Below are 14,053 nucleotides of genomic sequence, written 5' to 3' on the forward strand. Positions count from 1 at the left end.
AGATATTTTCATATATATATATATATATATATATATATATATATATATATATATAGAGAGAGAGAGAGAGAGAGAGAGAGAGAGAGAGACAGAGACAGAGACAGAGACAGATAGACAGACATAAATGGCAGAAAGAGATAAATAATTATTTCTGTGCTTGGCTAAAGACTCAGTAGAAACTAATACTCTTAACAGAGAAAATTAATTAACACATGTGTGGTGCCTATCCTTTTCTTATTGATTAGTAGGAGTTCTTTATCAATTCTGGATATGAATTTTCTTGTTCAATATCTGAACTGCAAACATCTTTTCCCACTCTGAGTTCACTCTTATATTATCTACTGGTCTCTTTTAATTAACAGAAGTTTTTAAATTTAACAACATTGTTTTTTATCACTTTTTGTTTCCTATTCAGAAAACCTTTTAGTTGTTGTTGTTGTTTTGTTTTGCACTACGCGGGCCTCTCACTGCTGTGGCCTCTCCGGCTGCAGAGCACAGGCTCCGGACGCGCAGGCTCAGCTGCCATGGCTCACGGGCCCAGCCGCTCCGCGGCACGTGGGATCCTCCCGGACCGGGGCACGAACCCGCGTCCCCTGCATCGGCAGGCGGACTCTCAACCACTGAGCTACCAGGGAAGCCCAAGAAAATCTTTACCAAGCTCCTACATTTTCTTCTGAAAGTTTTGTTTTACCTATCACTTGTGTATCTACAATCCTGGGATTAATTTTGTGATGGGATATAATAAGGGGCAGGATTCTTTTTCCATACGGCTATCCAGCTGACACAGCAGCATTTACTGAAATGATCCTTCTTTCCCTGCTGTACTGCAATACTTCCTTTGACATGAATCAGATTGATCATATATGTGTGAGTCCACTTTTTGGTCTCTTTCCTGTAAAACACTGGTCATCCTTGTGCCAAAACCACACTGTATTAATTGCTATAGCTTAATATTAGTCTCAATATCTGGTGGTATAAGGTTGCCATAGCTATTCTGAGCCCTCTGTATTTTCATATCCATTTTAGAATCAGCTCGCAAGTTTCCCTCACTCCTCCCCCCAAAAAGCACTGCAACATTTTGATTTTTAGAATTGTGTTGATTCTATAGATTAATTTGCGGAGAACTGACATTTTTATAACATTGAGTCTTTGAATCCATACACGTGATATACCCCTCAACTTGTTCAGGTCTTCTTTGGTTCCTCTCAGTAATGTTTCCTAGTCTTCAAAACAGGGGCCTTGCATTTCTTTTGTTGCATTTATTCTTAGGTAAGAGAAGCTTTCTGGTACCACGATATCTTTTTCAAAGTTTATTTTCTATTTGTTGGTTGCTAGTATATAGAAATAAAATTGAATTGTATATCTGACCTCATATTTAGAAGCCTTGCTAAAATCACTACCAATTACATTTGAGAAACATTTGAGAAATTCATTGTTACACAAAGATGCCACAATTGCAGATCAGCGCATGATCTACTGGGCTACCTTAGATATGCCTCCTCTGAGTTCTCCTAATGACCTATTAACTCCACTAGTTACGCCACCAATTACAATCACACAGCTACGCATCAGTCTATCGCACAGGCCACAAACATGGCTTAATAGTCTCTGAATTCCCAGAATCTACAACAATGGCTGATATAGAGCAAGTATTCATAAATTTTTTATAAATGAATGAAAGAAGAAATCAGGTCTGTTAAATCCTTGGCCAATAAGTCAATAAAACAGTTTGAAATATTAAAAAATAATAATGCTACTGTTTTCACAATCACTAACCCTTCCTATCAGCCAATTATAAAAAGAATGACATATTTCCTGGTCCAATGTTCTCAGTAGATTTGTTTTGGCTTATTTTTCTTCTGCAAAAGAGATTTGACGAATATTATTAGGAAAAGTTTCACTTACTACTCTATTAAGCACTTAAGGATGAGAGTTAAAGATTCTTTTAATTATTTGTTTGATTTTTTGTTTAATTTTGTTTTTCAAAGCCGAATATTTATACATAGTCTTTGGATGTTGTCATTTGGAATTGATTCATTAGCACAATAGGCTCTATTGAAATATTTAAATATAGTTCTAGAATTTTACCTCTGCTACCTAATCTCATTTAAAGACAAAATTTCAAATGTTAAAAGGATAGACAGATTTTTCCACTATCATCAAAAAGTAACTGAGAGAGGGGACTTCCCTGGTGGTCCAGCAGTAAAGAATCCACCTTCCAATGCAAGGGACATGGGTTCGATCCCTGGTAGGGGAACTAAGATCCCACATGCCGTGGGGCAACTAAGCCCATGCACCACAACTACTGAGCCCGCACGCCTCAACTAGAGAGCCTGCATGCCACAAACTACAGAGCCCAAGTGCTCTGGATCCGACACGCCACAACTAGAGAAGCCCGGGCACCACAAAGTAAGAGCCTGCATGCCGCAACTAAGACACGACACAACCAAAAATAAATAAATAATTAATTAATTTAAAAAAAAAAAACGGAGAGAAAATGCTTCTATTTATATTGGATCTTTACCTTAAAACTGGTCTAAAAAAGACTCATTTAACATTACATGAGCCTGGGTTTCCCTGGTGGTGCAGTGGTTAAGAATCCGCCTGCCAGTGCAGGGGACATGGGTTCGATCCCCGGCCCGGAAGATCCCACATGCTGCGGAGCAACTAGGCCTGTGCACCACAACTTGCTGCGCCTGCGCTCTAGAGCCCGCGAGCCACAACTACTGAAGCCCACGCGCCTAGAGGCCGTGCTCCACAACAAGAGAAGCCACCGCAATGAGAAGCCCGTGCACCGCAACGAAGAGTAGCCCCCGCTCGCCGCAACTAGAGAAAGCCCGCGCACAGCATCAAAGACCCAACACAGCCAAAAATAAAACATAAAACAAATAAATTAATTAAAAAAAAAAACATTACATGAGCCAGCATGACCCTTAAAGGACAAGAGGACGAAGTTACAAGTCACGATGAGTGGTCTGTATGATGGGTCTTTCTCTAAGTCTGTTTGTTATCCATCTACACTTATAGAGGCATAAATATATTCAGATGGCATTCTTCCTTCCTTGTACCTTGAGAATTTTTTAATTAATTCAACAGCAATAATGAGATGATGAGCTAAACGTACAATCCCTAAGAATGTTAGAAACTGCTAATCAGTTTCAAATGTACCAGCAACCAGAAGCAACCTCACTAGCAAACAGCAGTGTTTCTGAATTTTGTTTTCAAGGCAAACCACTGGGTTTTCCAAGTATAAAGCTAATATCATGTAGCTGATGGCTGCAAAGAAAAAGGAACAGAATTTAAAGCCAGATATTAGCAGCAAATACCAGTTAATGAGGATGAATTTTCAAGAGGAGAAAAATTAACTAGAAAAGTCAAGTGGTTAGTGGAAGCCCAGGAGGAAGTAGTTATCTGACATTCATTCAGTCGGTTTTCAAGATGAAAAAGTTTCACTTTATAATTGCTGCCAATACTTCAAAAAACAGAGCTGTCTTTTTCAGTCATTTATTTGTTTCACAGAGAACAGGTAAATATAGAACACTATTTCTTTAAAAAATACAACTATATACATATATACAGAAATAATTCTAACAGAGTAATACACTTTCACAATTAAAATATGTATATTTTACACAACTAATTGCTGACAGCTAACACATATAATGGATTTCACCATTGGAGTAAAAATTAGGTTATTTAAGCAAACTTAAATGAGATAAAAAGTTCTTCAAAGTGAAAGAAACAGTGTGAAGCAATTTTTTAAAAAAGTTTAAGTCTGTTTCATTTTCTCTCATGGGCCTCATTTTTCAAACAGCAATTCACTTTCAAAAACAAACTCAAAGCTTTTATTTTTTTAATTCAAATTCCTGTTGTCTTCTATCTGCAGCTGTTTCCAAATGGAAAAAGATGCCCTAAGCTCTGCTGGCTTTTACACAAAAGATTTCAGTGAGAAGAGAAAAGAGCAGTTCAAAACAACAATAAAAAAGGAAAATATGGACTATGGAAAAATCTGAAAACATTATGATTCTCCAAATACTAAATCTGCTGATTGATTTTCTTTTAGAATTTGAGCTATATCAGATTCACACTTTTTAATCAACTGACAATCTGGAATAGAAGATATCTAATTTATCATGTTTTGACATATATTTTATTTAATGTCTGTTCAAATTTTCCATGTGAGAATTATTCAATTTGCAAATGAGCCTGGCTATAAGAATTCCATTATAAATGGGGTTCCTTATTATTATACTCACACCACAGTTACTTTATTTCAGAAACTCAGCTTCACTTGGCAAAACTATGCCTGAAACCACAGAAGAACTTTTCTCCAACAGAAAGCAATCAAAACATTTCCTGCTTGTCATTTGCCATCACGATCAGTTTTCACTGAGTCTGAGTCTAGCACCACTGGACAGATCAGTGAGGACTGCTGACAGAGACAGGACACAGGTGTGGGGTGTGTTGGGGGTGCAGGGGACCCTAGAGGCACCAAAGAGGGTCGCCCGTCGGATCATCTAACCAGTCCACAGCGATGTGACACCTCCATGGTAGGAACACATGGACTCTTTTAAGGTCAAGAAATGGGAGAGTCAAATGGGTGGGCAGAGCTGGTGAAGGAAGACAGACAGACTATGACCCTGCACAGAGCAGAGCAGTCAGATGTGAGGGTGGACCGACTGGAAGGGTGGTTCCAGAATCAACTGCACAAATACTGTCTCTTCCCTGGCTTGCCTCATTTTACGGCAGTCTCACTTTACGGCAGTCTCACTTTACGGCTGGGTAGGGCTCTTACTTTAATGGTTCCCAAGACCCCATTCTCTCCAGGGCTTTCCGTTCTGCCACACAACTCTGAGACTTCATTTTTTATCTTTAAAAAAAAGATTATCAGTTTTTACATTCTTTCTAACTTTTTTAACGAATAGTTTCTAATTTTTTACCATTAATAAATAACATCACAATAAACATCCTTGAACACACATCTTGCAAACCTTGGAGTCCTGAAAAATGAAGTCCTAGAAGTAGAACAGGTAAATCATAAGCACAATGTTAAACCAATCCTCCAGAAAGGTTACATATCTTTACTCTTCCTCCTGAAATGTGTGTCCCTGCCCGGGGTCCACAGGCCTTCATGGATTTCTACCTATGTGTTAGTTGGAAAATAGCTCAGTGCTATTTTAACTTACTTTTAACAAATTTACTAGTGAAAATAAACATTTCTTATTGCCAATTTTTACCCAAAAAATGTATTGAGATTTTTTACAGTAATTACATTGAATTTATACATCAATTTGTGGAGAACTTTCATCTTGACAATACTGAGTTTTACAACCTATGAACACAGAATAGCTCTCTTTAGATCGTTTAAAATTTCTCTCAGCCATCTTTTATAGTTTTCAATGTGTAAGTCTTCACGTTGTTTCATTAGCTTATTTGTAAATATTTTATTCTTTTGGATGCTTTTGTAAATTAAATTGTTTTCTTAATTTCATTTTCAGGTATTTCATTACTAGTATATTGAAGCATGACTGAATTTTGTATGTTGATCTCGTACCCTGCAAACTTGTTTAAATCATTTATTAGTTCTAGTTATTTCTTTCATGGATTTTGACCGTACAGAATCATGTCTAAAGACATCGGTAGTTCTTCCTTTCCAATCTGTATGTCTTTGGGGGTTTTTTGTTTGTTTGTTTGTGTTTTTGTTTTGTTTTGTTTTTTCCCCTGTTAGAGACTGGCTAGAGTCTCCAGTACAATGTTAAATAGAAGTCACAAAAGCAAACATCTTTTCCCTGTTCTTAGGAGGAAGAGCATTAAGTCTTTCAACATTAAGCATATTTGCTTAGGGTTCTCATAGATGTACCTTATTAGGGTGAGTACATTTGCTTCTACTCCTAACTTGCCAAGAATTTTCTAAAAATTATAAATGATGTTGAACTTTTTCAAATGTTTTTTCTGCCTTTGTTGGGACGATCGTGTGGTTTTGTCTTTTATTCCCTTAATATGCTGTACGATATTGATTTTTGAATGTTAAAAGAACCTTGGATTCCTGGGATAAATCCTACTTGGTACTGGTGAATAATTATTTTTATAAGTTTCCAGATTCAGTTTACTAAAATACCATTAAGGGTTTTTGTGTCTACAGTGATGACAGATACTACTCTAGTTTTGCAGCATCTTTGGCTTTGATATTAAGTCTTACTGGCCTTAGAGAATGAACTGATTAAATGTGCCTTCCTCCTCAATTTTCTGAAAGAGTTTTCAAAGAACTAAAGTTTTTTTTTTTCTTTAATATTTGATGGAATTCACCAGTGAAGCCATCTGGTCCTGGGCTTTTCCTTGTGAAAAGATTTCTAATTGCTAATTAAATACCATTATCTATTATAAGACAATTTGGACTTTCTATCTCTTCTTGGTTTTCTCTATTTTAATGTTTTCTTTGCTTTCTGCATGTATATAAAATTATCTATTATTTCCTTTCTTCCGCTTCCTTGAGCAGAAGCTTGCTTTTCTTTTTCTGGTTTCTTAAGATGAAGTTTAGGTTACTGATTTGAGAACTTTCCTTTTGGAGATAGATGTTTAAAGTTACAAACTTTTCTCTAGGTACTGCATTAGCTGCATTCCATAAATTTTAATACACCATATTTTTGTTTTAATTCAGTTCAAACTATTTTCTTATTTTCCTTGTAATATCTTCTTTGATCCATGAGTTATTCATGTGTGTTACTTAATTTCCAAATATGTGGGGATTTCCCAGATTTCTTATTATTGTTTATTTCTAATTTATTACCACTGGGGTCAAAGAACACATTTTGTATGATTCTAGTCCTTTTAAAATTTGTTGAGAATTGTTTTGTGGCCAAACATATGGTCTACCCTGGGGAGTGTTCCATGAGTGCCTGGGGTTATTGGGTGGAGTGATTTAAATCACCACCCAAGTCCAGACTCACTCCTGAGTGGCACAATACAAACAGACCCAACCCTGCAGAGCAAAGGCTTGGACACTTAACTGAAACTGGAACCCACCCATAGAAAATGAGACCGGCCTTTTGCTCTGAAACAAACTGGGTTGATAATCCACTGAAACAAACAACTTGACATTTATCTAGGGAATTCTAACATCACTCAGAGAGTACACAACATTCAGTCATGTACTCTTTTGTTTTTAGCTCCTTTCATTCAGCAGGACTTTGAGACACATCCTTTGTTGAGGGTATCAGTAGTTCGTTCCTATTTATTCCTGAGTAGTATTCCATCGTCTATACTGCATTTTGATTGTCCTTTCAACTTTTGAGGAACATTCAGGTTGTTCAAGTTTTAGGCTTTTGTGAATAAAGCTGCTGGCATCTTTTGTGTACAAGGCTTTGTCTGGATCTGGCTTCATTTCTCTTGGTTAAACACACAGGAATGGAACGGCTGGCATATGGCAATGGATGTTTTAGCGGTTAAGCACTCGGCAGTTTTCCCACCAGCAGTGGAGGAGAGCCCCATGCGGCCACACCCTGGCCGTGCACCGACATTTGGCACTGCCAACGAGTCTTCACAGTTCTAGCCATTCCAGTGAGCATGCAATGGCATTTCATTTTGGTTTCAATCTGCATTTCCCTGACGAATGATGAGATCGAACATCTTTTTATGTGCTTATTAGTCTTCTGCGAGGTGTCCAAATATTTCGCCTATTTTTAGCTGGGTTGTTTGTCTTCTTATTATTGAGTTGTAGGATTTCTTTTATATTTTAGATACAAGTTCTTGGAAATATTTGTGAATCTTTTCTCCCATTCTCTGGCTTGCCTTACTTCCTTTTGTTGTTTTTTAATGGGGTCTTTCAAAGAACAAAAGGTTTTAATTTTGGTGAAGTCCAATGCAGCAATTTTAATTGAAATTTAATTTCTGATTTTACTAAGCATTGTGGTAAAAAATACGTGCTCTCTGTCATGTCAAGTTTCAGATATATATTGAGTGTTTCTTTATGGTCTACTGAGTTTGTAACTGCTCCATGGGAGTAGGAATTTAATATGTCATACTTAAAGCGTAGAAAGTAGAAATATAGCTGTTTTATAAACTGCTATTTAGATCTCCTATTTGTTTAGGTTTTGCCCCCCTGAGCAGTCAAATATGGAGAAAAATTTACTAAAGCACCCCATGACTATTTATGTAAATTTTTTTCATATATTCCTAACGCCCTTTTCATAAGGACTCTTGGCTTTCTCATGCAAAAATATACTCCTTTGTCCAGTTTACTGACTTGCATTGATGTTAATTTATATGATAGTATTACATTCTTTCTTTTATCCTGAATACAAGTTATAAAATATATTTTCCACATATAACTTCTTTTACTTGTGTCTTTGTTATAAATAGCATATACACAGATTTATGTCAGCTAATCAATACCTTTTTTTTAACCTGTTAAAATGTATTACTACAATTATATACTCTGTCTTATTTTGGACATTTTGTTCTGTTTCCACTTCTGTTCCTTTGGCAATATCTTGAGTTTTGCTTTTATCTTCTCAAGATTTTGATGAGAATGTAAAATCTTGTTAATTTTATTAATGCTTATGTTTATGCATTTTAAAAGTATTTTAACCTACATTTCCCTAATTTTAAGAATCCTTTGAATCTCACCTTTTCGTGGCAGAGTGTTAGTTACTATACTTCCCTCTCTCCCTATCCATCTGCTTCTTGAACTTTATTAACATAACCTTAACCTAAGGATTTAGATTTAAGTTGTTGTTATCACATTTGTATTTTCTATATTCTGTACCTTCTGCTTCAGGAATCGGTAAGCATTCTATCTTATAACTAGATTTGTAGCAATTAGTTCAATTTGTTTTTATTTTGTTGGATTCCATTGTTCTCTCCGCATCCTTCAGTATGATATTTCCCTCACGTGTGGGATGTGTTCCGCTTCATCTCTGAATTGATATAATTTTACCAGAAAAGGAATAATCAGTATACATTATGTGAGCTCTTAGTAAGAAAATGTTTTTCTGTTTATTTGCAAGTGAAAGACTCCGTGGTTGTGCATGCAATTAGGTCACTGCCTTTCTCCTTCAGAACTCAGAAGCATTACTCCATTATTTCTCTAATTTCTTTGCCAGTTGCATCCTACCTAGAAACTTGGTGGATTTTCATTTTATTCTTGAGGTTCAACACTTTTTCCAGAATGTATCCAGGTTTAATTGCATTAATTTTACTTAATGTATGCGGCCTCTTTCATACAGATCATGTCTTCTTATTAAAGGTACTACTTTTCTGAGTTTTTTTTCCTGAAGTTTACAGTAAACTGTTTTCAGAAATATGGTTTTATTCTGTGACTGCTGAATACAAACGCCTTTTTCGTGTTCTACAAAATGTTTTCACAAGTCCCATGTTGTTTGCTTGTTCTTCTCCTTACCCATGAATTCTGGATAATCTGTTAATATTACATCACCAGCCCCCAAAGGTGCATTTATTGAGCCAAAGGTGCCTGTCATAGTCTCAGCTTTCGTCAGAAAGTTGTACTGTTAGCCTGAGCGCTTTCCAGAGCCCCTTTTTCGCCTTCTTCGCTGTATACTTGAAACTTCTTGCCAGGGCCCCTCCTTCAATATTTTCTGTATTCCTTTAAACGTTAAGCTGATCAAAGAGTTTCCTGTGCAGCTCCACTGCACATTTGGACCATATATACTTTCTTGGATCTGAGCTCTGATCATAGCAGGGAGCTGGGAAGAGATGCACATTCATGTAGCAGGGACTGAAAGTCCCCACCTTCCAACCCAAAAACTCTCAGCAGGAACCTAGCTTTTGCCCAAGGCACTGAGTGGGAAAACAGACAGAAGGGGGGTGTCTCAGACCCTCCTCTCAGGACCCAGATCCGCACAATCTGAATCAAGAAAATAACAAGAAAGCACAGTTTCAAACTCGTAAACCCCACGGGGCTCTGCCATAAAACCTTCTATAGAGATGTTTCTATCACCAGTGTGTGCTCAGGACTCCTGAGGAGGAAAACCCCAGCTGAAAGTGAAATCACAAGCAAGTATTGCAACACTCTTTATAATCAAGAAAACCTGAAAATAAACTGAACACCCTTGAATAGGGGAGCGATGAATAAAATAGGGTATATTCATGCGATAAAATACATTCAGTGTTAAAAGGATTGCACTAAATCAACACAGATAGGGCCCAGATATATAAAATTCAATGTAAAAGAGCAAACAAGACTAACACACAAAATCTGTAGTTCTTATCTCTTTTTAAATGGAAGCATAAAAACTATATATATACATGTATATGTAAAATATATGCATATATAATACATGCATATAATACATATGGACATTACATATGCATATGAAAGTATGCAATAATACACACTACATTAATTATAGTGGTTTTTCTTAGGAGAGGAGAGAGTAATGTGATTAGACATGAACAGCAAAGCAAACTAAAACTACATCTGTAACATTTTAGTTTAAATAAACAGTGTTGACAATTGTTGATTCTTCCTGATGGGTACCTCGGTGTTTGTTCCCTGTATTCTTTTATAAATTTTTAAATTTTTCTCAAAACTATAAAACATACCACTTGTATAAGAACTGGAGACAGCCTCTGTCCTCCTGAACTGCCACTTGAAAACAAGTTGCTTTAAGTGATCAGTACAACACGGGCTATGGCACATGAACAAACAGACACGGATAACTTGAAGCCTTGCTGTGGGGAAAACGACTGCTCGTGGGATTCTGCGGGTCAACTGACCCATATGCTTCCGAAGCCTGACACATTCTGGCCATGACCACACTTGTCGACAGGACTTTGAAATGGCCATTCTGGCACCGCTCTGAGGGTGAATCGAGGCAATCCTGAAGGAGGAAGGAGGACCCCTCTCCCGGTCCACCCCGCTCTCTCCACTCATTGTCACCAAGGAGCTGCCGACCAGAGCCCACCCAGCGACCCAGGAGGGGCACAGAGTCAGCCCTGCCCTTCACATGCCCTGCAGGGAGCAGAGGGTCTGTGGGCTGAGCCCTCTCCCCCCCGGGCTCTTGTTCTTGGCCGCAAGGAGCTTCCCCTTCCTTCGAGGCCCCGGCGGTGGTGCATGTCCTCCCGCACCAGGCCTAGGACCTCTTTCTCACCTGAATCCCTGATCCAGCTGTTGGGCTGATTCTGAACAAGTAAACATGTTGCTGTCACATGTGAGATCAGAATATACCTTCCCCCGAGAGAAGGGCTCTCTACAAGGATGGCGCGGAGGCCTCTCACCTGCTCTTTCATTTCCGCGTAGACCTTCTCCGAGTTCAGCTCTACCTGCCGCTTGAACTCCTCCAGTGCAGCATCTGCCTGCTGTGCCTGCAGCCTCTGAACCTCAGTCACACGGGTGAGCTGCTCCTCTTTTTCCCTAGAAAAGTTCAGACAAGCTGCAGAGTTAAAATATAAAATAAAAGAACTTGGCTTGGATCAAAGGACAAAATTTAACCCTCTCTAAAATAAAATTCAGATTTCCATTTTTTGATCCAAATTATAAAACTTCCCTTTAAAAAACTGGCAATAACATGATTTGCCTCAGGAAAAAAAGGATATAAACCCATAATATGTGTTCTGATGAGGACACAACTACTTCTGACGATTTCCCTAAGAACGAAACTGTTTACAACCAGGTACCTCCATCACCCAATGAATGGATAAGCAAAACGTGCCCATCCACGCAATGGAATATCATTCAGCCTCAAAAAAGGAGTGAGGCTCTGATGCACCCTACAACACGGACAAACCTCGAAAACAGTGTGCAGAGGGAAAAGGGCGGCCACAAGGTCACATATTGTATGATTCTATTTAGGAGAAATATCCAGAATAGGTAAACCCATAGAGACAGAAGAAGCAGATTCGTGGCCGCCTGGGCCGATGGGACAGAGGCGATGGGGAGTGATCGCTCGTGCATAGGGGGTTTGGGGAGGGGGTTGGTGATGAAAATGTTCTGGAATTAGGTAGTAGTGATGGTTGCACATCTTCATGGATATACTGAAATCTGCTAAACTGTACACTTTGAAAGGATGAATTGAATAGTATGTGAATTATAGCTCAATTTTTAAAAAATGTGCCGTAAGAATACCTCTAACATGCACCTCTGGCAGAAGCTAACATGCAGGGCAACAGCTGCAACAGAGCGGTGTGACCGCCTGAAATCATTCTGCTGCTCTCTGGTAAGTAGACTTGCCTAAAAGAACTGATAACCATCTTGTTTCTTTATACCTTGAACTAAAATTAAATAGTCAAAGGGTCCAATAAAAGAAGAGAAATCTCTGCATGTTGCTAGAAGAAACAAATGAAGGCTTTAGATTATAAGTACACGAAAGTTACTACTGACTTCTGTTGAGTTCTACCTAGGTACTAGGCACTGTGCAAACTCGTTTAATAAGTCTTCTCTCCTTCATTCTCACAGTCAACTTGTGTAAGACTGTTTTTATGTCCCTAGTTTTACAGAACAGGAAACTGGGGCTTAGAGAATATTCCCAAGGCTACACATCACTAATAGTCACGGCAGGACCTGAGTCCCGGCCGTCTGCTTCCAGAGCTCCTGCTGTTGACTACTCTGCTATGCTGCTCTCCTGACCCCCAGAGGCCGTGCGTGCTGTGGTCTCCCCCAAATGAGATTAGTGCCCTTATAAAGGTACCGCGTGGGGTGCCACCGCCTAGATATAGGTTGGCAAACGCGATGGAGAGCCGTTACAAATGTTTGAGGGACATCTCTTCTGACCGATGGAGCCAACTGACCGGAAGAAGCTGCCTAGAATGCTCTATTCAAAGGACCGTGAGGCTGGAGAAGAGGCAAAGGCCGCCGCGGTCGATGAGAATGTCCCCACGAGGGGTTGAGGTTAGGAGGCGCAAGAGCTACTTCTCTGCCACACACTCCATGGCTAGTTCATCCCATGTTGCTCTTTAATTTCTGAGGCCCTCTTAAACACACTTGGGAAGACAATTCCACATTTAGGATTACAAGTTTTCAAAGGTTTACCTTTGCTTGCTCAGTCTCTATAAATAGAAAAGAAAGTACATTGGACAATATTTGAAAACTTTAAAAATTTATAAATCGTATAATTTAAAATTACGTATCATTAATTAGCCAGGAGAAAAGTCTGCTACCACAATTTATAAAAATATATGACGTATGGCTGAAATATCAAGTTTTTCTATAAATGCTGAAAGTCAGTTGTTTTACATTGTTTGTCCAGTAATTCACCTGAGCTACTTAGTTACTGTAAATACTTTCAATTTAATAGGACAAATATTTTCTCTATATTACCTCATTCTTACCTACCAAGTTTAGTTCATTTACTTTATAATTTGATTTATGACTACATAATCAAAGTCGTAAGCTTTATCCATGATCAGCTATATACTGAGACCATATTAAAAATACCGTTTGTTAAAATATAACCTAGTGCAATGAGGCACATTGCTTTTGACTGATCATTTCTAGCCTGATTTACAAATAGCAAATATTGTTTTATATTAAATAGCAGACACAAGGAAATGACCAAAACCTTCCAATTCATTTTCAGTCCCACCACACCTACAAAGCTAATTTAGTGGTAAAGCTAAATACCAAAGAGTGGTGAAGGCACCACCCTATGTATCAATGTTTCTGTTCAGTTAAACTGTGAAAATACATTGAGCTCCACTAACATTTAGAAATCTTCTGTCTTAATATAAATAAGACATGTCTTATTTTAAGTAAAGAGATGATATTCATTTTAATGAGGGATCCATTTTAATTTCTATTAAAGTAATGAAATAGAGTGGAAATTTTCAGCCCTTGAAAAAGAGAAGGGTCTGCTCCTCACTAATGTAAGAACAGTACTTCCTTTCACCATGATTACAAATAACGTGTCCTGTAAGAAGCAAAAAAAAAAGTGACTGTGAAGATTATTTTTTTCCATGGAACTAGTTGTGGGGCCGAGTATACATGTATCACTGAAAGGCCTTAAAGCTGGGCCTCCATGAGGATAAAAAGGTGGGAAGAAAATCTGCTTTTTAACTCTGATTTATTTATAAAATGCAGTAAATTTTCCTCGTCTGAGTA

General features: G+C 38.1%; 1 protein-coding gene across 13 annotated transcripts in view; it reads right to left on the bottom strand.

The window, feature by feature from the left end:
* Positions 1-14,053, bottom strand: part of CEP112 (centrosomal protein 112) — a 448,869-nt gene that overhangs the window by 269,794 nt on the left and 165,022 nt on the right. For all 13 annotated transcript variants that reach the window (XR_010838020.1, XM_067020489.1, XM_067020491.1 and 10 more), the window contains one exon: positions 11,236-11,371. Coding sequence is in view for 12 of the 13 variants with exons in the window: in XM_067020489.1 (XP_066876590.1) it covers positions 11,236-11,371 (136 nt within the window). In the remaining variant the exon portion in view is untranslated. The remainder of the gene's footprint in view (positions 1-11,235; positions 11,372-14,053) is intronic.

The sequence above is a fragment of the Kogia breviceps genome, chromosome 19 (genome assembly GCF_026419965.1).
Source record: "Kogia breviceps isolate mKogBre1 chromosome 19, mKogBre1 haplotype 1, whole genome shotgun sequence".
Lineage (NCBI taxonomy): Eukaryota > Metazoa > Chordata > Mammalia > Artiodactyla > Physeteridae > Kogia > Kogia breviceps.